Genomic DNA, 26,568 nt, shown 5'->3' with positions numbered 1-26,568 from the left:
TGCGCAGTACTGACTCCAATTTCATGAAAATATCTGCAATTATAACTATTATTTGTGTTTATTTTAAAGGAATTCCCTTATACATTCCAATACTCTTAAGAGTTTACCTTGCAATTTCTATATCAAGTTTTAGACAATTCAAAAGTCACTTGCCCTTAAGAGAGACAATTTGTGAACAAATGCATGATTAGCCAAAAAAAAAGACTAGACAGAAAACTACTCTTGCATTTTCCAGATAAACAATGGAAACACTCATTTAATAGAAATACAATCAGCAACAAATGCCACAAAAAAGACTAGAATATCCTAACATTTGTGAACCAGTAATATGGTTAAATTCTTCTAACATCATGAAGGCAGTATATGTATATGAATCAACAGAATATAAGCTATAAAGTATTAAAAAAGTTGTAATCTAATTTCATCAGGTAGCTAAGTTACAAAAAAACTATGATAAAACACCTTGCCATAAATAGCACATATATAACATGATAAATGTAGCGTTCATCCATGACAAACATAAATAAACCATTGGTCTCATTAAGAATTGCTCTCACAGCAGCCATTTTGAATTCCTTACTGGGCAATAAGAGAAAAGTTAGCAAATTTTCACAATTTTTATGAAATTTTCTAAATTTCAGGTAAAGCTAACAATGCCTTTTTTGATTTTTTCCCAATAAATATATGCAATCGAAATTTCTCAAAGATTATGATATTAGCTGTTTTGAAACATTCACTATATAAAATATGTAGTGTAAATGGGACATATATGTGAAACAAGACATACACGACATGTTTAATTAATAGAAAAATATTTAAAACAATTGTTTTATGCAATATACTATAGTTGTTTTGTGGCATATTTTGATTATGTAACTTTTTTTAAGCATGCCTAAAAAGCAAAGCAATTTTTGTTGTTGGGTTGCTGTCTCATTATTTTTGTTTTCATATATTTATCATATTTAAACTTACAGTAGAGAGTATAATAAATATTAGACATGTCTATACTTTACATTTCATATGCACAACTACACATTCCTCATTCAGCAAAGTTTTGCCCATTAAAAAAAAAGACAAATCCAAAGATAAGCTTGTTATTAAATTTTGTATTGAGTTTGGTCTCTTTAATGATCATATGATCAATTAAAGTTATGATTCCTTTGTCGCTTTAAATTATGGAATTTTTTTCAAATACAATGTACTGACATGGTTTTTTCATTTTGGTTAATTAAAAGAAAATGCTCATAGTAAATTAATCTATAAACTCCCTCATTTATTGAAGCTCTTGTTTTAGGTTATTTTTAATTTTTGCATAGCATTGCATAATCTTTAATTAAAAAGGCTTACTAGTGTACCCTTAGATAGAAGCTTTGAAATTTTCTAAAAAAGTAACAGTGATGAACAAGAATTCCTCTCCTGCCCCAAAATGAGACCAAGGTAAAATATTTACATGACTGATAAATTAAAATTTCTAAATCACTAAGTCAGCTAAAAAGTTTTTCTGTGTATGGCCTTAAATCCATCTTCATTATATTCTCTTTTTGATACCCACATCTTCTTAAATGTGTCCAGTGAAGCTAAAATGGATCCCCTGAAATACAAAATGTAAAATCAAAACAAGTAAGTTCACTTATTAAATACTGTAAAACCTGCGACTATTTTCACAAAAAATCTTACAATTAAAATTGATCATAAGTTTAACTGAATTTTTCATGACTTACGATTGTTGTTTGACACCATACTGAGTTCTTAAAATAGCAAAAAAAGATAAACAATATGCTTAACTTTGAGGCTCCGATAAGCCTAAATCACTCGCTTGGAAAATTATGCCATACTGAAATTTATTTTCACCTTGTTCACAAAAAACTTTTTTCCAGAATTGCAGAAACAAAACATTTATTCTAATATATTCAGCTTTTCAGAGTAAAAAAGGCAACTAAATTGTTTTTTTCTTCAGTGCCAGGATCAAATTATTTATTTACATAAAAATCACAATAAAAAATTCATATACATAATTTTCTTAGATTTTTCCTAAAATTCTTCTTTTAAGGGCAACAAATCTATTAATAATAATCAGTAAATTAAAAGCTAACTAAATATTATTGTTATATACATATGCACATTCATGGATCTACAATCTGTCGGTACCTGTATCTTGGCATTGCACAAGGTCATGTTTTTCTCTGACTGTTTATGAGGTCTTTACACTAAATCCATTGGATGTTGGATGTGTAATGATTGATAATTTAGTCTTAGATGCATGATTTTTTTATTAGTTGTTATTGGCTTTGAACTAGCTGTCAGTAACTGCGAGTACTCTCAGATCTGTACTTAGTGTCTTTTTGTTGTTGGGATGTACAAGTACCCGGCCACGTCCACTCTGTGTTTTCGTTAGATGTATTTCTATTTGTATCCATCTGATGAGTTGAGCCTTTTTCAACTGATTTTCATAGTTTGTTCTTATGCTGTACCGTTACACCACTGTCCCAGGTTAGGGGAGGGTTGGCGCCTTCAAACTAGTTTAACCCCGCCACATTCTGTATTCTGTATGTATGTGTCTGTCCCAAGTCAGGAGCTTGTAATTTAGTGGTTGTTATTTGTTGATGTGTTACATATTTGTTTTTCGTTCATTGTTTTGTACATAAATTAGGCTGTTAGTTTTTCTCGTTTGAATTGTTTTACATTTGTCTTTTCAAGGCCTTTTATAGCTGACTATGCGGTATGGGCTTTGCTCATTGTTAAATGACGTACCGTGACCTATAGTTGTTAATTTCTGTGTCATTTTGTCTCTTGCGAAGAGTTGCCTCATTGGTAATCATACCACATCCTCTTTTTTATATGTATAAAAAAATTTTAAATAACATATCTCAGTATGTTTACATCCAACTTTCTTACCCTATCCATGTTGAGTATAGTCTTTCTTGTGGTGCAGAAATCTGAAATATTAAGAATCTTTTAAATGAGGACAAAAATAAATTCTTTTTTCAGTGAAACTTGTGTCACAGGAAAACATAAGTCTGTTTCACATAGTTTCAAGTAGGTATAGAAGTTTGCATTGAAATTAAATATACTTATGTGACAGAACTGTAATTGATCTTTAGTCCGTCATCAAATCGCTACAGTTGGGGAAAATTTTTTTTTTTGGATTTCTGTGATATAAATCTATCAAATATCATGATACTATTTAATTCTCCATACACTCTTTGATATCTCTCAATCCAAGTCCTGTCAAAACTTCAAGTACCTATCACGATTCAGGAACCTCGTCAGCGGTTGGCAAAAATTAAGTCTTAAATTTTTTTGTCTTGCAGGGAATTCAATGTAAACAGCAGTTAGTTGATAGTTTCTGGTATAAAATTCGACCACAACGTTTCTAAGACATTGGGTGCTGTATAGCATGATATTTCATAAAGACATGTGTCCATATTTGAAGTCCTAATGTTGACAACTATATGTCTTTAGATTTTTGTGTTTTTAAGTTGCAGTCTCTTTGAGAAATACTTCACCATCTTATATCCGTCTTTGATCAGAGTGTGAAGTAAAAGATTTATTTTTGTTTATAGTAGAGATAACTGTTTAGGATTTTAACACATTTATTTTCACAGTAAGTCATTTCTCTTTAATTCTTAAATACAATACTTTATTCTCTAAAAACCAATACAATCAAAGGTACAAAGAATGGCAAAAAATACCCCAAAAAAAACAAAAAGCAACATTGTAGTGTGGTTTAGCCAGGAGAACCGATTTTCTCGTTATTCTAATTAGTTTACCCAATCTTTTAAGAAGAGAAATTTTCTTTGTGTTAAAAAGTTTCTGAAGTTTTATTACATTTGAGTGACATGAAAAATATGGAGGTAAATACAGTTTCCTTTCATTTTTCAGATTTGATTTATAAACTGCTAAATCATCTACTCACCCTAATCTTTATATCTTTTGGTGTTATTTTCTTTACTTCACTCAGCAAACGATCTCCAAATCCTAAAATACAAATGACATATTATATTTAACTATCTTAAATTCAAATATGGCATAATATACACATATGATATTGATCAATGTGTGCATAGCATATACACATACTTCTGGAATAATTTCATTAGGTACACTTGAGGCTAAATGTCTGGAAACAAAAAATATACATTTATGACCTGATTCCTCAGTGTGCAGTCAGCAAATAAAACTGCTGACTAACCATTTGAGTCCCAAATTGAAATAAAATCTTTTTGGAACCACATGTTATTGTATGAACTAAAGATTGCTTAGGACAGACAAGGTTTTAAATCTGATCAAAACCAAATGATGAAAAGTTGTAGATGACCTTCAATAAACCATTCCTGTCATGTTTGGTTAAAATTGAAAGAGTAGTTTCAGGGAAAATGATGAAAATTAGATTAATCATTTGAGTTTTAATGTAAACTATGTCCAAGAAAATTTAGCCAACCAATCATGATCAAATGAAGACTATTGGTAGAGGATTTCTAAATCATCCATATCCTGATGTGTCAAAATATTTTGCCTTTTAAGTTCTTCAGAGAAGTTTTTCTAAACTGACCAAACAGAAGTTAAGATTGACTCAGGCAAGCATGCATGTAAATGGGACCCAAATCAGGATCATTTTACACGATCTTCCATACATTACTAAATTAATTTGTTTGAAATTGTCAAAGTATAGGATTTCTATTCAAAATTAGTGCCATCAACTGCAAATGAGTTTTCATAAAAGAATTTTCAAATCTTTCTCCTGCTCCACTAGTTGTCATAGTTGCCAACTGACATGATATTCGTGTGTAATACACGCTTTTTCAACGGTTTACACACCAGGATTTTATCACATGGCGTGTGCACGCTTTTCACCACTTTACACTCAATATACACGCTTTTTCGTTGTGTTGATTTTTTGGTTGTTAGTGATATCGCGATTCTCAGGTTTTTTCATTATAACACGATAAATACAGAAATTTCGAAGTAATTGTTTGGTGGCCATTGTTTATTTTTCTATATGGACGAACAGCAAAAGCTCTTAAGGTAAGTAGTTTGTGATTAGTTTTTACGATTTTGGGACTTTCTTTCTTTCAAATTCACTTAGGGGAAATGTCCACAGAAAGAGGTAGCTTTCAGGACCTGTACCGTCGTCTAAAGAGCCGATTTCTAAGCGAAAACGATGTGTACGTACCAAGATTCAAGATATAAATTATATTTGGGAGTTCGAGTTTAAATCATCGAGGGATGAGTAACGCATTGTGCACTCTATGTTGCAATCATAACAATACATATGAGAGGAGGACTAAAATACATAGCTATTTGATTAAGCATTTAACAATTATAAAATATTTTTCTTTTTCAGTTTCAAATGTAGCCAACAGATTTCCACAGGCCATAGGGGATGGAAATATCACAGAACTGTTGGATCAGTTCTCATAGTATTAGCTGTCTTCTGATGAACTACCCAGTTTTGACCAGGCAATAGCAACATATATTGTATAGTTTGTTGGGAGCAATGGCAGAGATCAAAGATGGCATTTTAGATGGCAAAAAAACATTATGACACTCTTTCAAAGCTTCATGAAGCTATTTTAGTTCAGCCAAACATCAATTCTGACTGTGAGAGATCATTTTCAATTATAAAGAAATTTACACTGAATTCTGATCAGAACTCGACAATGATATATTGTGTGCCTTGTTATCAAGTAAATGTAACCAAACCAGCAGGTGTTTCGACTATGTGCCTAGTGGTGTTGCATTAAAGGCAGCAAAACAGACCACTGTTGAATACAATAAAAGTTTACAGTTGAATATTGATTTTTATATTAACAAATTTGCATATAATGTGAAATTATGAACATTGTTCATATTAAAAAGTCTGCATCTACGTCACACGTTTTCACACGCTTTTTGACATGTCATGTCATGTCATGACATGATTTCTCATTGTCAGAGGTTGGCAAGTATGCTAGTTGTTAATCTAATTACTATCAATAAATCTTCATCATTACTACCAAATTTTGTGCAATTTTGCTTGGATATTTTATATTAAAGTAAAATCTCTAATAATGGACAGCTCACAGACAGGACAGACAACAGATGCAAAGTGATCACTATTATTCTCTCTGAGCCAGGTGAGATAAAGCCTTGTAACTGACATATTATCTTTTATAACTTAATTTTGTTTGTCCATTTGAATTAATTTTTTTATTATGACACCTTGATTATCTCTTAGTATCACATGGTAGGAGCCATTTTAAATTTTCCGTAAGGGCTCTTTTGTTTCTTTTGGTAAAGGCAGGTGATAAACTAAAGGTTAGCCTAAATAATAAAAAAAATTTCTTCTTAAGTACAATAATCACTGTCTAGACATATTGAGTAATAAGAAGTAGTTTTGCACACATACATTTATGAACAAACTAACCTTTAAATAAAGTTGACCCTCCAGATAATACTATATTCGAGTATAATATTCGCCGTAAGTCCATGTCAGATCTCTGTATTGCGTATGTTAGAACTTCATGGATTCCTTCAAATTCTTCTCCAATTAAATCGGGTCTAAATAGTAATTCTGGTGCTCTAAATCTAGATGGCCCCAACTGAAATATTAAAAAAAACATATTCAGGCCTCATAATATAGTAGTATATAAAATAAGTTATACTTAAAAAACAAATTGTTAGTGCATGACATTTTTTACAGAGTTATGATACCTTTGACTGTGGTTAAAAATTACTCTGTTTATTACTGTACATGGCTTAAATTTCCACATGTGACATTAATATTGATATTCATATTTGAACTTCACAGGTTACACAAAATGAGTTTCTTTGATGGATTTTTTTTTAAATTACAAGACCTATTTGGGGTCATTCACCATTTAGTACAGATAGCCAGTATTCTTGCACTATTTAAAAGACAACTGTATCATAATTTAAGATTGGCCTCCTTCAAACATTGGTTTTACTGTTGCAAATTGAGTTTACCTAGCAATGTGTGGTGTTTTTTGGGGGTTTGTGAATGCATTAGAATTGAATAAAAGTTGACAGAGGTGACTTTCAAATGAGAATAGTGACAATTTTGTTTGACAAATCCAGAATTAAGCATGGCAGTTTCCATTAGTTATAGACAGGTAGCTTATGAATTTAAAGCTGGTTGTTATAATCAGATCAGTTGATACCAAAAAAAAAAACACATCAAAATTATTAAGGTTTTAACAAGAAATATATGCATTTTGAAAACAGACAATTAATTTATACTTTGTTAATATCTTAGTCAATCAAGCTGTTGAGGATCAGTTATTTGTTGATATGTCTAATCAAGAGTTTATTTTCCTTTGCTCAACTTGTCATTATTTTCATATAATTCACAGAAAATATATATTCCTTTTCTTCCTTTACTTGTTAAATATTCTTTTTTGAAACACAGGCACTATCACATTGTGTTAATGGCCTCATTGTGACTTTGAGATGAAGAACAGCCATAAACATACTCTTCCTTTTCTTTGGGTATTGTTGAGTGTATGCAAATATTTGTGTCAATCATACGTTTTTACATTACAAAAATTGTCTTGTCCATCAACATTTCTCAACCCCATCCAAAAGCATTTTCTGCTACTAATGCTTATGTTACCTCTATAAAACTATTGTCAGGTAATGTATACTGGGATTTTTCTCTAGCCTATACTTATGATCATGTTACCTCTATAGAACTACCCTCAGGTAATGTATACTGTTTTTTTTCTCTAGCCTATACTTATTACCATGCTACCTCTATAGAACTATTGTCAGGTAATGTATACTGGGATTTTTCTCTAGCCTATACTTATGATCATGTTACCTCTATAGAACTATTGTCAGGTAATGTATACTGGGATTTTTCTCTAGCCTATACTTATGATCATGTTACCTCTATAGAACTACCGTCAGGTAATGTATACTGGGATTTTTCTCTAGCCTATACTTATTATCATGTTACCTTTATAGAACTACCGTCCGGTAATGTATACTGGGATTTTTCTCTAGCCTATACTTATTATCATGTTACCTCTATAGAACTACCATCAGGTAATGTATACTGGGATTTTTCTCCAGCCTATACTTATTATCATGTTACCTCTATAGAACTACCGTCAGGTAATGTATACTGGGATTTTTCTCTAGCCTATACTTATTATCATGTTACCTCTATAGAACTACCGTCAGGTAATGTATACTGGGATTTTTCTCTAGCCTATACTTATTATCATGTTACCTCTATAGAACTAACGTCAGGTAATGTATACTGGGATTTTTCTCTAGCCTATACTTATTATCATGTTACCTCTATAGAACTACCGTCAGGTAATGTATACTGGGATTTTTCTCTAGCCTATACTTATTATCATGTTACCTCTATAGAACTACCGTCAGGTAATGTATACTGGGATTTTTCTCCTTCCATCGATTCTTCTTTCAATGGATTTAAAGATAAATAACAGGCTCTCTGAAAGCACAAAGAATTACAATCATTGTATATATATAGTCAACATATTAAAATTTGTGTTTCAATGATTATAATGCAAGTAAACTGAACAACAACTCTGGTATACACTTGAATCAAACAGCATTTTAATTACAACAGCAGTTTACCTCTTAGAACTAGATGGTTAAAATTTACCTTGCTTATAAATCATATTTTAAAGAAAAGTACTTAAAATCTAATTTTGTCAAATGTACCTTGCTATTTCTACCTGCATATAAAAATTCCTGATGGTACATACCGGGTATATGTACATTAACCTATCAAAGGCTTATCAATATGGAACACAATGTACTTCTAAATTTTAATGTGTAGACTTTGAAGGCAAAGCTAGTGTCAGATGATTTTTTATATCAAACAAAAAAAATTCTGCCACACTGTACTAAAATGAATAATAATGAATCCTATGAGGTCATTGTTCATTATACATTTCAAAAGAAATTATTATATTGTAGATGTGATGACCATCTTAATCTATGTTTTACTCACACAAAAATTGTTTTTAAAACAAATTACAAGGAATAAATCAGTCTTTTTTTCAACCAAAAAACTGTTTTAGGAACCTTTATGAGATGGTGACACCCCCTCCCATATTCCGCACCTCAGTAATTTAAAAAATTAAACTACATGAAACATGAAACTCAAATGAGGACTTAAAATTGTGTCCACTTTGCAGATGTTCACTGAAGGCTTAAATCCAACCATTCTGATACAAGAAAAAATGTTTTTGTAATAGTCAGGATTTGGTTCCATATATAGACAGGACAGGGGGCTCATAATCCCCCTACTACCCCACACCCATCAAATTTATGTGTTTTTTTTTAATACTTTTTTTTTATTATGACTGTAAGGTCTATCCAACCCTTATATTTTTTTGAAGGGCATTGCCACCTTACTTAAACATGTTAACAATAATCTACCTGTTTAATAGTTCTAACAATTTCTAGTTCTGCAGATGTGTGAAAATTATGTCCTTCTTTTCTCAGTAACAATCTGAGATATCTAGTGACATCTCTACCAGCTATATCTGACCGTATAATACTATGTGGCATAGCAAATCCTTCATATATAGGTACAGCATGTGTTACACCATCCCCAGAATCTAGTACTGCTCCGGTTGTTCTTCCTGTAGCATACCTGAAACATTTTCATAAATAACTTTTTTCATAAATACAATCGGATTAAATAGCAACTGCTGCATTCTAATGGCCGCATTTACAGAAGTATCATAACATTATACTCCTAATACTGGTTCCTGATGACCATCTACAATGGTTGTTATCTGGAACCAGTTTTGCTTAAAATTACTTCCCATGGGTTTGGTTCATTTGTAGCAGAACAATCAAGAAAGGTTCCATGAATAAAACTGAGTGCTGATTGCTAGGGATTGGACTCGCATGCCAGTAGTCCAATCCCGGGGTTTAATTTATAAAATAATTTGTGTTCATCAAGGAAATGAGTGAAATGCTCATCTTCTAATTGTATATTTGTAGATTTTGTTTGATATTCTGGTTTACCTTACAATTCAGAATAAAATGAGATTTATCTTCGATGACTACCATTTGATGATACATGTTTCTGAATAAGCTTCTATGTATCTTTTTTGGCAAAGAAACATAAATGTAAACCAAATATGAATTCACCATTTTTCTTTTCATAAAACAACTTTTGAAACTTCAAAAATCCATAATGGAAATAGATATTCTGCCTTTCTTCTGGATATTAGATCATTTGTTCTCTTAACTGCTCTTTGCATGATACACATTCTATGTAGACTAGTTTATAAGATGTCAGTAGCTACATAAAGTTAATTATAGTAGATATATGTCAATGAGACAACAAATACACAACACACACGTCTCTTAAAATTGGCATCACAATAATTGTACATGATTAATTGTTTTTGTTTAAAGCTTTTAGATTAAATCAAGCCTTTGGTTTCCTCTTTTGTTGAACTTTTCACATTTTGTTTTCTGAGTTTTTTACAGCTTACAACACAATTTGTGTTTAGCTCAATGTTGAAGACTGTACTGTTCAATGGTTGTCTTACTGACAAATACTTGTCCTTTGGTGTCAATGGATAGTTTTTTCATTAGAAAACATGTCAGATCTCTATTTTTATACATAACCAATCATATAACAATAGTCTAAAACTGGTTCTCCATATGTCAGGTTATTTCCACTTTAAGTTTCACTATTTTAATGTTGTTAAAATTTGTACATTTTACAAACAACATTTACTTACAAACTTAAAACTGCTTGCATGGATATAAATAAAGCTGGGACATTAAAAGTTTCAAAGAATATTTCGGCAGCCTTTTCTCTGTTTCTTCTTGGATTTAATGGGGCTTCTGTCAGTAGAACTGGATGCTACAAAAATTTGGAAAAAAAATCATAAATACATGTACAATAAACATGCATTTCTATTTTTCTATAGCTATACAGGGAATTAACTTATAATTTAAGATTAAAGAGAAATGTATACTGCTATGTGAAATGTGAATGACCTGAAATTATGGAAATTCATTATATACCACTAGCTACTCCTCACTTAAACATTCTAGACATACAGATTTTTTTTAAATGTTCTTTTGGTGTCCTGGGTTTAAAACCAATCACTCATATCTACAACTTACTTGAACTTGTTACTTCATGACTTTCTTTTCAAATATTCTAACTTTATTGACCTGTTGTTATCTCAGTTAAGTAACATATCCTTTGGACAACTATTTAAGAATAAGTAAATCCACATTTTCAACCTTACCTTTATTTTTGTTACCTCTCTGTATTTTTCCTATGCAATCAATCAAAACATTTAGCACAACAGCTTTCACATTTCCCAACATTTTTATACAATATACATATCAATTTTTTTTATTTTTATCATAGAGTTTAACATTCATTACTTCCCATAAATTCAAATCCACAGACAAACTTTTTTTATACATCATAAGTTCTAGTTTTTCAAATACTTTATCTCCAAAAGAACCAAGCCACTTGATTGATCTTCATTTTCAGAATTATGATGTTTTATACATTATGTATTGAAAACAAACCTTCATTTTATGAACCTGTTCTTATTCTGAATTTCAGAAGTCATCCAAACATTTAAGAGGATAATTAGCATCATCAGTGCATATATATACATTCTCATGAATAATATTAATTATAATAATAATACTGTTTCTGACCACAGTGGAGTGAGCATTAATACTTTACATCATGGACATTCGAGGGATTACATAAAAGTACATTATTTTTAAAATGGTACGTCTTTTTCACAAACGGATACAAGTGAGATTTCACTATGGCAACTGCAAATGCAAATTTAATTCATCAATTTTTTTTTATTAAGACCATATAAAAAATGCCAAAAAGAAATAGGGATGCATATGCATCCAACATCCACTGTCTTCTGAACTACATTCCAGGATCTATGCCTGAGGATTACGATATCAAGTCAATATACCTGACACATACGATGTACTTAGATTTGCACATTATACATTTCATTACAACATACCTCTTCTGAGAATGTTTGTAGTTGGTCTTTGGAATATATATACTGCCAGATTCTTTCCATATCATTCCAGTCCTGTACAATACCATGTTCCATAGGATATTTTATTGTTAATAGACCTCTGTGTTCCTGTTCAACAGAATGAAGAATTTATTCATTTAAAATTAAAAGGGTTAAATTTTGAAATAAGTCGAGTCTAGGAAACTGCTGTAGCACATAATGTGCATGCTAAATAAGTTCAAACATTTAAAATCAAGAGGACACCATATATAGATCAAACACAAGTGACTGCTTATATAACTCATCGGTTGGTAGAAGGATATTACTGTTTCATTCAATCCTTTATTGACCCATTTTGATTCTCAGTTTTAATAGAAAACTCAAAAGGGTGCATTACCTTTTAAGCTGATCCAAATTGAACATTGTAAAATAAGGCAAAAGTTAGTCGAACAAAACTGATCAATCTATAATTAATGTCTAAGTACTGTGAATTTAGAAAGTTTTGTGAAAAAACATGACTGGATAGGTTTCGCAAAAATAAAATCTTGCATTTTAAATTTTGATTTACAGCATTTACAGAATCGCAATAATTAATCTCACATTTGCGTCCCAATTTCAACAATCACATTTTAAATTCACCCAAGAATTTCTGAATTTACAGTATACCATACCTCTGCATCAGGTCCAAGGAAAACATCCCCCTCCAGAGCACCTGCCATAACACGTACATGTTTAGGTCTACCTATGCTGTAAATATAAAATTTCATCAAATATACATCATTGTACATAAGGCATTTTGTTTTCTCTTTAAATAGTTTCACACTTTATCATGTTTGTTATCCTGGGCTTTTCACAGCTTAGTTTATGGTAATAAGCCTGGTATCTTTGATGAGTTTTTCTCTCATTGTTGAAGGCTGTACATTGACCTGTTATTGTATACATCTTTGTCCTTTGGTCTTTGATGGATAGTTGTCTCATTGGCAATCATACCATCATGTCTTTAACCAGTCACAATGAATTGATAGACAATATTTTTAAGTAGAGCTAGTCACTACATATAGTAATTCAATGATATAATTCTCACACAAGTGATTAAGTATACCTCCTAACGGTAACCAAAGCAGGTAACTGCTTTACTTCTGTCTAACTGCCCCATGAAGTTTTCATAACATTTTCTAAGTAACTACATATTTCAGAAAGCCCTGATTTGTAGTTCTGAGAAAAATGGGATGAAAATTTCATACATGGCCATTATGTGTAAGAATATATATAAGTATATGCATGGTAAACAGGAAGTTGTTGAGGGAATAATCTGAAAATGCATCACACAGAAATCCATGCTCATAACACAAAAATATTTACAAAATTTCAGACAGCTCTGATTTGTAGTTCCTTAAAAAAGTGTGACACAAAATTCATGGGAGGATCTCCTTAAAAAAGTGTGACACAAAATTCATGGGAGGATCTCCTTGAAAAAGTGTCACACAAAGTTCATGGGAGGATCTCCTTGAAAAAGTGTGACACAAAGTTCATGGGAGGATCTCCTTGAAAAGGAAGCATCTATGCATATATGTAATAGTAGACTGAAATCAGATATATAATAAATTGCTTCGCCAAGGGCAGCTGGATACGACCGCAGAGGTCCAACCCTGAACAGTTGGGGCAAAAATGGACACAATATTCTCGCTTGATACAGGTCTGAATTTGGATTGTAATTAAATATTTGACACATAATAGGTTTCTGACACAGAATAACTGTAGTCAAAGAACTTAGAATTGGTTATATAATTTGAATTTATATTCAATTTTTTGTTTTTGAGCAATACACTTTGCCGTTGCGAATTGACCCCCCTCCCCTTTTTTTGCAAAAAAAGAAAAATATTTGAAGAAATTTTCTTTTTAATTCCTGAATTCTGAAATGAGAAAAAATCGTCCCCCCCCCATTTTTTTTCACGCCCCCCCACCCTTTTTCCAAAAAAAATAAATGGCCCCGATTGCATATCATATAAACTTACAAAGGGACATAACTGAAGAATGGTAACAGTGACGCTACCCAAATTTGTTATCGATCTGAGTTTTGTGTTAATAAGCATTGTGTATAAGTTACAGAACAAATAAAAACGAAAAATTCAGCAACGGTTAAAGTGACACCACCAAAATTCAAACTTGATCTGTATTTTGTGGTAATAAGCATTGTGTATTAGTTTCATAACATTTATTTGAGGCAAACTAAAGTTAGAGAATGGAACCGAAAAATTCAGCAATTTTTCCATTTGTAAAGGGGCATAACTCTAGAACAGTTAAAGTGACACCATCAAAATTCAAACTTGATCTGTATTTTGAGGTAATAAGCATTGGGTATAAGTTTCATAACATTTGGTTGAGACAAACTAAAGTTAGCTATGGCGTGGCATAAAAATTCTTTCCCTCAAGATATGGTCATAATCTCAATTCAAATTTCCAATGGAGTTTGCAACCATAATTACCTATTTAAATACATCATAAAAGTCTTAAAATAGAAAATGACATACATAATCATGGCTAAAATTAATATTCCTTAATCACCATTTTTAAATAGTAACTTCTAAAAATAAATTGACAGCTAATCACCTCAAGACAATACAACATTTCTTTATGCATAATTTAAAAGCAGTGAAAGGGAGGTAATCCAAACATAACATTGTACTTTTTTTTAATTGTCCATTAACCAGGAAACCCTTGTTTTTCCCCCTTTTCTGCCCCTAATTCCTAAAAGGTTTGAGCCATAACCCCCCAAAGCCAATCCTAACCATCCCTTTGAGGTATGGAAACTTGTCAGGGGCGTAGCTAGGCCAATATGATGTGTACTCAATGCCGGAGGAGGAATTCAAATGGCAGGGGGTTGTGGGGCCGCTTAAGGCCCCCAGAAGCTCTGGGTAAATGGTGCAAAATCCTGCATTCTCGCAATTTCCTGGAACTTAAAATGACCTCACCGTAATCTTATTTTCATGAGTAACAAGTCAACTTTTGAAAATAAATTTGAAAAAAAAAATTAATAAGAGAAAAATAAACAAGTATAGTTGGCTTAGGAATTTGGATTTTCTAATGTGTAGTGGATTGAGCTTGATTAAATTAAATTAAAAATAATATTCTTTGCTAGCTAGTTAGTTATATTAAGGTTAAAAGGGGTGGTACTTGCACGGAAAAAAACGTTAAATACAAAGAAGGAATAACAATTGCACGGTGAACGTGAAATAATTTCGTCCATGAACGTTGATAAAAAAAAGTACATGTACTATAACGAACGCATACTAGTATCATAGGTTGGAAACCATTAACTGGCAAGTATATAATATATTCGTGTTAAGTCCCGAAATCTATAAGGAAATCATCAAATTATTTCCGATTTCTTTTTATTAACTTCCAAAACGATAGTCTTTTAATTTTACCAAGAACGGAAAACAAGCACTTTAAATCTTGAATCCTTGAAAATAAGCACTTTTAATCTCGAAGCAGGTATAATTAGGTTGGGGGGGGGGGGGGCACTTTGAACGAAGCACCCGTCTTGCACAACCGAACGTAAGAGTAAAAACTCGTTGATCGTCAATTTAAATAAATAAAAAAAAAACAAGCACGATGCACGAAAATAACCCTTTATCAACCCCGTTAAACTTGTCTGACCGGACTGTTTAAAAAATCTGTTATGACGACATATGTAATTAAGACTATACATACATCACAGGAAAATCATAAAAATGAATCGTTGCCCATAGTCTCTTTAGAACGTCATATTATTTCGTCAGTTATTTTGAAATCTTTAGAAAAGATGTCAGGACTGGGTAAGGAGGCATAGAATTGATTTTTGACACCTCGAGGACCATTTTAATTGTTTGCATCAGCAACATAATCATGATGTTGGTTCCGTAAATGAAAAGTAATTTCAGGAACGGAATATAGCTACAAAGTGATTATTCACATGTTTGTATAAAAGTTTTCAATTCAATTTATTACTGAGTTTTATTCTTACTAGATTAACCATATTTTTATTTTTGTAAAATTTTCGATGTGTACGCAACTGCGTTTTTGCGTACGGGTTGCTACGCGCCTGCTTGTGGTATAATTTCAGAGAGATCTATACAACGTTCCACAAGTTATTGTATGGAAACTAGAAAAATGATTATTTGGGCACCTTTTTGGCCCCTTATTCCTACACGGTTAGGACTATAGCCCCCTAATCAATCACAACCTTCCTTTTGTGGTTTTAAACCTTGTGTTGAAATTTCAAAGATTTCTATTTACATTTACTAAAGTTATTGTCCGGAAACCAAATGTCTTCGGATGACGCTGACAACGACGTGATACCAATATACGACCGCAAATTTTTTTGCGGTCCTACAAAAAGTTGAATTATATCTTTGTCTTTTTCTGAACAAGAGGCTCAATTATCAAAGGTAAATGCAAGAAGTGTTGTCTTAATAGCATTTTAATTCAAGTCTAACTTTAAAGATCTAAAGCAAAATGGTCCTGGTGTCTGCTCACTTGTGAATATTTAAGCTATTGAACTTTTCAAAATATGACTGATAATTTAATGTGGTTAAAATTTACAAGAAAATAATTGCAAACAATGGAGTTGATATATGAAATCCAGCAACTATCTATTTTATTGTACACAAGTGTTAGAATAATAAGCTACTAGTTACTATACTGAAATTTAATCCATCAATCTAACATTTAGGATGACAAATACAAATATAAGTCTATTTCTGAATATTGATTTCTGAAGACATAGTCATATATATGAAAAAAACATTAAAATAAAAAATCATTTTTCTACTCCACAATCTTATCTTAACAGTAACAGCTGTGTCACCTGCACTTTGATATAGTATATCGATTTAAAAAAACAATTAAACTGAAAACAATTTATTGATCAGTTATGGAATGTAACAATAGTTACATGTAATCAAGCTTGTGTCTACACCACATTACATTGTTAGAACAATTTTGCATGCCCTGGGCATGGTTCTGCCTAAAATATTGTCAATTAAATATGCATGTTTAATATTTCTATTCACTTGATGTTAAGCAAGCCCATCAATTATACATATCTATACTATTAAATGAGAAGACCTCATTTTGTGTGTCCCTTTTCTTCCTTCCACAATAAATTAATCATCATGCCTCTGTGCCCTATAGATACCATGTATAGTTGCATTTGTCATACTCGCTTATGATTATTCCGTTTGGGTTAATTTTGGAGGAAAACAAAAATAATGGCGTCCAGATATTGTTTCTGGAAATATTATAGGACGTACTTTTAAGTCATAGACAAGACTTCCGTTTAGGACTGTTTAAAACTACACAGAATTTTGGTAAATTTACAAACAACCCTTAATTCCTAACTTGATTAAATACAATGTTTTGGGTACCTGAGCTACAGGAACCGGTATTAAACAAAGCCTGGATGCGATAAAATTCCGATTTCTTGGGACCCCTGGAACTGGTATATAATCATGTTTTATTTTTAAGAAATAATGGCCTGGGTTGTTATATTGGAATTTTATCCCGAGCTTACGGATAAAATTAACGAAAATAATGACCCAGGCCATGTGAAAATGAAAACAATTCTATGGAATGCATGAATTATTTTGATTCCAATATGGTAAAGTTTCTCACTGAAAACTGACGCCATTTCAGTAAAATATTGTGCACAAATCGCATTGTGACGTCGTCGATTTATAGCGGTTGTGGTTTATAGAGTATTTTATAATGGCTCTATTCTTATGAGGTAATAAGCACCCCATATTAGAATTAATTTGCTTTCTTAAAAGTCAACACCTTATTAAGTCTGGCGCCATTTCCATATTTCAGTAAAATATGACGATTTTGTGCACAAATCGCATTGATTATTGAGTATTTTATTATGGCTCTATTCATAATTCCAATGTTATTTGCAAATATCACAAAATAATCTGATTTCTTTGGTGGAATCTGTTTCTAGTGACTGAAATTGAACAGGTTAACATATAGATTATTCTGTCTTCTGTACAACGAAATAAAAAGCATGGTGACAAAGCAACTCGCCTCCTGAAAATTGTGCGTTCATGTTACTACAAATAGTTGACCTTTGCGTTGACATTCTTTAGATTTACATCCAATATTTTGAACTGGTGAAAAATTCAAAACATTATATTGACATCAGTTAATGTTTATTTACTTTTGATACATTTCCTGAAATTCTCCACATAAAATCTTTTAAAAAAATTCATCCTACAACAGTTTACATACTTTCAACCATGCTCTAAATGCCTGCGATTTCGTGGGTGTGTTCTAGTTACTTTTAATACTAAGCAATTGATGTTGTTTTGACATTTTTCTATAGTTGTTAACCTTAAACCAAGGAACATACTGTTGTCTGGAACACCTCTAGGTTTGCCAATATAAAATTTATAAAGTAAATAACACATGTCAGTGTTAAAATCTGTATAATATTATATTGACCAAAGTTCTAGATTGGTCACTATCTTATTAATTGGGTATTGCAATTATTTTATTTCCTTTAAGAATTGAATATACAATACCTTGGGAAATGTGTTTAGTTTGAGTCTTTTGTATAAAATATTTTAAATCATTTTTACCAAATTTTTTACTGATCAGGTGGGCAGGAAGGAATGAAAATCCTCCCAAGTCCTGAGCTGTAGAGCATGATTTAACTGACTTGTTTAAACATTACAAAATATGCCTACATAATTATGTGTAAAATATTGACTGTTTTATGTTAGCAAATTCTGTTAAATCCAAAAAGGGGAACATCTTCTACTGATATCATGAACCTAGTTTACACTAATAATACTGTCTTCACCATCACCATACTATAAGCCTTTTTTTTTAATAATAAACCGTTTTCTATACATTTCACGACTGAACTCAAAATAATAAATTAGAAAATAAACAGGAGTGCAGGTCTTGTACCTTCAAAAATATAATGCTTCATACAAATAGTTTATGCTGCCACCGCCAGATTGTAATCACTCGGTATTGCAGTCACAAGCAATTCAAAAACTTGAAGCGTGCAAAAAATTATCGGTAGCTGCTATACAAAGTCTATATTTTCCTCATCAATTAAAAGCATACACCAATCAGCTGTAATTTTTTTTCACTTGTGCAATACTAAAGTAACATAGTTTGTCTTTTCAGGCCAATTTTACAAAAATAAAGAAGATAAGAATCAATGGCAGTCTCTTTCGGTATTTCACAAAAAGTTTGTATACATGCATGACATGTATGTTTAACTGATATTAAAACCAGAAATTACTAATTCCTGAGCATTTTTGATTTAATTTTGGAGAATCTGCTTAATTCTTTTACTATATATAATTACATGTATTCTACTATCCTGTATCCTTGACATACTTACAAATTTGGGAAATGATGTTTTGGTATTTGATCCCCAGCAAATCCAGCTTTGATAAGACCAGACCCCTGAAAATTAAAATAGAAAACAATGAAGTACAGTTCTAACAGCAGATTTACAGTTTTATCCCATCATGTCTATTGTATCAAGGTAAGGCAATCCTCTCCAAAATTTGCTTTAGAGACTGCCAATGGTACCGGTAAATTAGAAATGGCAGTTGATAAATGTCAAGATGGAAAACAGAGGATGTTTAAATGTAATCAATGCTAACAGCCCTGATAATGGTCAGCCACTACATGTACATAAAGTAGTAGATATTGACATGCCCCAAATACATGGGTTCCTTTTTAAATTTGAATCATGAAATACACCACTGTGTATATGTATAGCGTTAAATTCTAAATTTACAGACTTATCATGCTTATGTTTGTATACACACATATTTAATTAAATATTCTAATATGACGTCCTTCAAATGCTTTTGGTTCATACCCACAGTAAAATACGCATAAATTGTATGACAGCTGATTGGAAGAGTAAAAATTTGTTTTGGCATTTCCAACTTACTCAGTCATTGGCAGTTTTAAATAAACACGAAAACATATAAACAGACAAATAGTTGAAAGCATGATTGCTTAAATAAAATCAGATTTATAAGTATCCGTCATTATATGTTCAGTTAGTAAGTAATTAATTTTTTTACATAATTACTTGTTGGAAAATGCAGGCAGTACCACTGATTCAGTCTTGAGTGCCAGCTGGAACATTAGTAGAAATGAAAGGGGAAAGTTTCAAAATTGTGAACTATGAAAAACCTTGCAAACATCATAACCGCCTGTAGTTTAAGCATGTTACTGTGACAGTGGTCACTTTGTTTACTTTTTTATACTATTTAGTTGGGGAAATTGTTTAAAGTTAGTATATATATAGTTCCATATCTATTTCTCCCAAGACCAGCTATGTAAATATTCTTGTCAGGTTTCTTCCTGGTTCTTGCACGTGCTCAAAATCCCAGCTGGGCTAGTTGTCCCATATGACATCACTCATCAGGTTGGGAAGTGTCTACCACTCAAGATTTGAAATGATCAGACACTCATACTTTGGTTTGCAGATATAGAATATTTTATAAGGCAACAAGTCGACTAGCCACCACCATGACCACAGTATTTCTATATTTATTGTATGTAAACTTGTGTTCAATCATAACATCTTGTTTAAACAGTTATTTAGTTTGTCCAATATCCCAGAACTTGGGTAGACAACAGGAAGACAAAGAATCAGTAGAAAATCACACTCCTGTTACATTGTACATTACTTTAATAGTCTGTTTTTTGCCTTTTACATCAATATTTGTAGTGTGTTCAATTTTGGGAACAGTAACTACATGCCTTGAAGACCCTTGATCTAAAGCACTTTTGAAAAAAAAAAAAAAATTAGCCTGTAATTGACCTATTAGAATAGAAATAATTATAGGGATAGAAATTGTGGAGTTATCTACTTTTCCAATAATAATGTCTGCCATGTTGTTAGGACAAGGAACTTGCATACAAGACAATCATATTACTGAAGTCAAATTTTACATTTATTAAGTAAAAGTGACATATATCTACAAATGATAAAGTCTTTATTATCACTAAACGCAGTATAATAGAGTTTTGGGGTAATATCTATCAATACTCAGGTTTTTAATCAGGTTTGTGAAGTTTCCAGGATATTTTTGTACTCATAATTTGGGGCATTAAAGGTACCCAACCGATATCGGTTTCGTTCGCTCCCAATACACATTCGCACCCCACAGGTTCGCCCCCTGGGTTTGTTCGCCATCTGGGTTTGTTTGCCCCTATCTTTATTTAGATACTGGTTGAATTATTAAATGTTTTTTTTAGATGTCTTTATCAAAATATTTAAATTTTCATAAATAAAGATTCAGGAATTTTTAAAATGATTTTTTTTTTGGGGGGCGATTTGACGATTAATTATTAAATGTTAATTATGTATGATTACTGTAAATTGGTATTTTCAAAGCCAAATTTGGTATTATTGTTCTGTGTTTGAAAATCATGATTGTTGTTATAACTAGCTTTGATGTAAATACTGCATATAATTAGCTTGGTATGAGTAAACTCAATGAAGATTTGGTATCTTCCACCTTTCTTTTACAAGTCTTTGATGAATTAACTTTGCTTTGATCATCACTGGGACACAATATATTGTATAATAGTCCCAGATCATCATGACAATTTTCAATTCATGATTTATTTCATCAAAATGATTAATAAAACACTAAAGGAAACCTGTTCATGATTAAATATTTATTCCACACAAAACCAATAAAAAGGGTGAAAACGTGAATGGGAGCGAACCTGATTTTGGGCGAACAGACCTGTATTCTACCCAACCCCACCCAACATAAAACTGTGACAACTTACAGCAGTCTTTATTATAAACTTTTTGCAGCTACAGCCCAAAGCTAATTGCAAAAATTTGTATAGATTCTATTGGCCAGTAGAAGAAATTCTTACTGGCCAACTAGAAGATTTACAAGTCTGGGCTAAATAATTTTGGGTCTGAGCCTGACAGTCTGAGGCAAAACATGAAAACAGTTTATTTTTTGGGGTGCCATATGGACTTCTTTATCCATCATTCGTATACATCATATGTAGGAAATGAAATTCCATGATTTTGTCATATTCCCAGTTTTTTTTGCAGAAAAAAAATATTATGACTCATGACAGTCAATCAATGTGTGCCATATTTATGTTGATGACATCGTAAAATTGCTGATATAGTCTTGCTTTGTAGACAACTGTTTTTGCTAGTTGTAGGTTGTGTTGCTGGCACACTTACGTTGTCTATTACAACGGGCTGATTTGCAATAACATCAGAATAAGGGTCCATTTATATTAGTGGCCCTGCATTCATAAATTTCGGAAGAAGTTGGCGACAAGTAATTACAGAGTCTAGTCCGAAATCCAGACGGATATGATTGAAATACGGATTGCCTCATTTGAAAAGGTTTTAAACTTGTGGTACATTTCGTTGTTTTAGTTTAAGTAGATTAAAAGGTAGAAAACCAACAACAACAAAAAAACAGATGAAAAAAGAAAAAATAATTAAACAACAAATCTACAATACAGTTGTCTAATATTCCTTAACTCTTAATAATTCTTTGCTTTGCGTAGACTCAGTTAAGACTTTGGAAAGATCTACGATGACAAGTGAACGGTCATGTGTGATTTGGCAATGTTACATGCCACCGATGTCCAGATATTGTTCGAGAAAATGTTTTGAGAAGATACGATGGATCATGCTACCGGACATAGAAAAATTTGTCGTTTTTTCATGGAAAATTAAACCTTATATTAAAGAATACAAAACTAGCTCTCTTTTCTGTAAATAAAACTAAAAAGCTGACATGGGTTAAATTAAAGTGAGACAACACCAATCTCCCGGAATCAAATCTTTTAAAAAGAAAATAATGTACTGCCATATCATTGACCTATTACATTTGAAGGACTAAACTTGCATCGAGCCGAGTTCACGCCGCCCTAAAAAAGAAAATAAAGGGATATGGAGTAAATATGCATGGGACAAAATCGCACAGACTGATACATAGAAAAAATACAAATTATCAATGAGCAGGGCTTTTATTCCTGTTCTTCATCTTGACAGTCGCTAGAGGGTCTTCAACAATGAACGAATCATTCATACTCTATAAATCAAGGTCAAGGACGGCCTCTCAGAGCGTCGACATAAGCACACACTTTTTGGTATTTAGCTATATTTTGCCTCCGAATGACCTTAGATCTACTCCGAATCACCTTTTGACGTCAGACAACAATCACTTTTTAATTGTGACGTCAAATGTTTTGAATTATGATGTCAAAGTTTACGGGAACCTGTGTGATTTTACGTAATGGCGGACAAATTTGCATACAAGTGTAAATACGTCTATTGTACTGTGAATAAATTTTATAAAGTCCACAAAAATATTACACCAAAGTCTTAACACAATACAAGACCAGAACAGACAGATCCGACATTAATCAGCCGGTTAACATATTAAAACTGCACAAAAATGTAGCAATGAGTTCTAAGAACTGAGTCTACCCTGAGTGTACCTTTTTATCCCAGTTAGGAACTACATCAACTTGTAATTGAAATATGTTAAAAAAAAAATGAATTCACATAGTTATATCAATGATAGTCAGCCCCTCTTAACTTAATTTGAAAAAAACATGATTGACAGGTTTATAGCTTGCTGTTCAGTGTGAGCCAATGCTCCGTGTTGAAGGCCGTACCTTGACCTATAATGGTTTACTTTTATAAATTGTAACTTGCATGGAGAGTTGTCTCATTGGCACTCATACCAAATCTTCCTATATCTAGGTATAATACGTTTTTCTGCAAGCCAAAACTCAATAACAAAAAAAAAACAAAACAAAATAACAGCAGCCACACACTTGACTATGTGAATTACGAATTTTGCTATATCCTACATATCGGTCTTTTGATGTTGTCCCTAAAAAACTAAAAAGTTTTACACTGAATCTATATATTTTGCTTTGATACCAGTATATTGTCGAAAAAATAATTAAAACAAACTTGCGTTTCAGTTTCAGAAAGGGTCCGGGAAACGCTCAGAATGCACGATTTTGCGTCATTTTTTCCAGAGCTTCCCAAACCCCTCGCTGAAACATTTTCGCTTCGCTCCGCTCGGCGAATATATTTTGCCTCAGTTTTAAAAGAGGCTAGTTACGGCCCTGCAATATCGTGAATCAAACACACTTATTAACTGATGATGTTGTAAGAAAGAATAGTAGTAATTCGTCTATCACGGATCGTTTATGCATGTTGTCAACATGGTCACCGTTGTTTAGGGAGTTAGTTTACTCAGTAAAATATTTTCAATAAAAGCGTATGAAACAAGAATTGCCGGTCTAACCTTCAGACCGGAGTACGGAACTTCGTGTTGTTTAACTGTTATATCATAGATTGCGATATATTTTGTTTTTCAAGTAATATCTGTGCCGTTTCTACAGGTTGATGAACAATCAGGGGCAATTAAGCATTCGTCTGTTGGTAACATAAAGGTTATTATGCTAGATATATTAACTGGAACTTGCCGACGATATTTATGTTGGTAGATTATTTCAATCCCTGATGGTCCTAATTGGAAAGAAAGATTTGTCGTAGGCATCTGTACTGGTTCTTTCTTGGTAGAAGCAGTTTTTACATCTGGTACGATTGTCGCTTGGGGTCAGATATATTGTTGACGATCTATGTCGATTAGATCATGCTGGATCTTGAACAGCATGCATAATCTGTTTTCCTCCGTTCTTCCAGACTTTCCCATTTTAATGTTTAAACCATATTAGCGACACATATAATCGTGCTGCTCTTTTTTGTAACTGCTCTATTGACTTGATCTTATTTTGGTTTGTTAGATCCCATACTGTGCATGCATATTCCACTGCAGGTCTTACCATGGATACATATGAAGTCACCTTTACAGGTTTTGTGCAGCCTTTGAGATTTCTGCGGATAAATTCTAATGTTTTATTTCCTTTGCTAACTGTATTATCGATGTGTTCATCCCAGGTTTGGTGGTTACTGATTGTTACGCCTAGGTATTTGCTGGTTTTAACTGTCTCTACTGTATGATCGTGGAGGTCGTAAGATGTTTGTATCACTGGACGGTTTTTCTGCGATATTCTTATAACAAGGCATTTTTTTGGGATGAAGCTCATTTGCGATTTGTTTTCTGTAGAAGGTCACTGTCTGCTTAGTGATGGTTCGAAAGAGTAGACTGTCATCGGCTGGTCTCTGATGTATTTGCCGTTTCTGGCATGTCACTGATGTGGCCAGGAACAGTAATGGTCCAAGAACTGTGCCTTGGGGTACACCAGAGAGTACTGGTACTTGTGTGGAGACAGATTTCTCTAATATAACGCTGCTTTCTATTATGTAGGAAGGAGCAATTCCATCTGTTGGTTTTAGTATTGACGCCGTAATATTCCAACTTGTCACGGTAGAAGGCGGTGATGTGGCAGCTTGTCAAACGGTTTGGCAAAATCTAAAAGGATGATATCTACTTGACAGTTTTTTTTTATTTTGCAATGTCGTGGATGATTACGATAAGTTGGGATTCACAAGATTGTCTTTTGCGGAATCTGTGTTGTGTGCATTAGTAAGAATTTTATTTTCTGTCGAAGTGGTCCATAATGTTGCTGTGTACAAAATGTTCTAAGACCTTGCATGTGATGGATGCTAAGTGCTTTTCGTCTTTTCTGAAAAGTGGAACTACGTGTGCATCTCTCCAATCTGGTGGGACGTCGCCACTGTTCAATGATATTTGATACAGGTCTGTAAGAATAGGAGCAAGTTGGTCCGCTGCTGCTTTTAGTATACAAGATGGTATTGAATCCGGACCAGTAGCCTTGTGTGGTTTATGACTTATTAACAATTTGTGGATTCTATTGGTGCTAATTTTAATATCATTCATAGTTGAATATGGACTTCTCCCTTTATTTGGGAAGTTATTTAGGTTTTCTTTGGTAAATACTGACTGAAATTGATAATTTTGAATGTCAGCTTTGCTCTTATTTTCACTTTGAAGTAATCACATCTTATTTTTTACCGGTGCAACTCATTCCATTCTTGCATGGCCTTTGCTCTTGGTATATGACCAGAATTTCTTTGCGTTGTCTTTATAATCAGAGTTGAATTTTTCCATGTCTTATTTGCTTGCCTTATTTCCCATTGTACTTCTTTTTGTAGTCTCTTATACCTATCCATGTCTCTTTTCTTTTTAGTTTTTCTGGCCTTCTTGTGTGCTTTTTGTTTCTGGTTTATTTTGCGTCTAATAGTTGTTGCTTTGAATAAAGAATTCTGTTAATACAGTGCGGATATTTACCTGAGGGAACTGACATAAATCTCTTGACAAAAGAGACAATTTTTTTGTTCCCTTTTGTTAATTTTATTTGTTGGACGGTGGGGTTCCATTGCCCCTTTCTTACGGCGGTGTATATTTCCCAAATTGTTGTCGTATGCCCGTGTTTATAGTGGCGTTTAAGATTTTCAATAATGTGATTTAAGTATGAACAGAGAATTATTATGTATGGAATTTCGTTACCACAAATTACTTAAAACATT

General features: G+C 32.5%; 1 protein-coding gene and 1 long non-coding RNA gene across 2 annotated transcripts; one reads left to right on the top strand and one right to left on the bottom strand.

Moving 5' to 3' along the window:
* Positions 1-356: 356 nt before the first annotated feature.
* On the bottom strand, positions 357-22,362 carry LOC127735577 (alpha-centractin). Its single transcript, XM_052245820.1, has 11 exons — positions 22,261-22,362; positions 19,417-19,481; positions 12,692-12,767; positions 12,024-12,149; positions 10,746-10,870; positions 9,421-9,637; positions 8,372-8,464; positions 6,407-6,581; positions 3,917-3,978; positions 2,896-2,936; positions 357-1,591 (listed from the first exon to the last, which is right to left on the bottom strand). Exons 1-11 carry the CDS (start codon positions 22,309-22,311, stop codon positions 1,489-1,491), a joined length of 1,134 nt encoding a protein of 377 aa, XP_052101780.1. The 5' UTR covers positions 22,312-22,362; the 3' UTR covers positions 357-1,488.
* On the top strand, positions 4,906-5,793 carry LOC127735593 (uncharacterized). Its single transcript, XR_007998507.1, has 2 exons — positions 4,906-5,025; positions 5,345-5,793. It is a non-coding gene; the product is annotated as an uncharacterized LOC127735593 (long non-coding RNA).
* Positions 22,363-26,568: the final 4,206 nt, after the last annotated feature.

This window comes from Mytilus californianus, unplaced genomic scaffold, assembly GCF_021869535.1.
Source record: "Mytilus californianus isolate M0D057914Y unplaced genomic scaffold, xbMytCali1.0.p SCAF_3, whole genome shotgun sequence".
Classification (NCBI taxonomy): Eukaryota; Metazoa; Mollusca; class Bivalvia; order Mytilida; family Mytilidae; genus Mytilus; species Mytilus californianus.
Note: the sequence above shows the minus strand (reverse complement) of the source record. Positions and strands in the feature narration are given on the sequence as shown.

Coding starts and splice junctions, on each gene's coding strand:
- LOC127735577 (XM_052245820.1), bottom strand. CDS start 22,311: ATGGACCCTTATTCTGATGTTATTGCAAATCAGCCCGTTGTAATAGAC. Junction 12,768..19,416: donor AAACATCATTTCCCAAATTT/GTAAGTATGTCA, acceptor TTATATTTACAG/CATAGGTAGACCTAAACATG. Junction 2,937..3,916: donor CAAAAGATATAAAGATTAGG/GTGAGTAGATGA, acceptor TTAATATTTCAG/ATTTCTGCACCACAAGAAAG.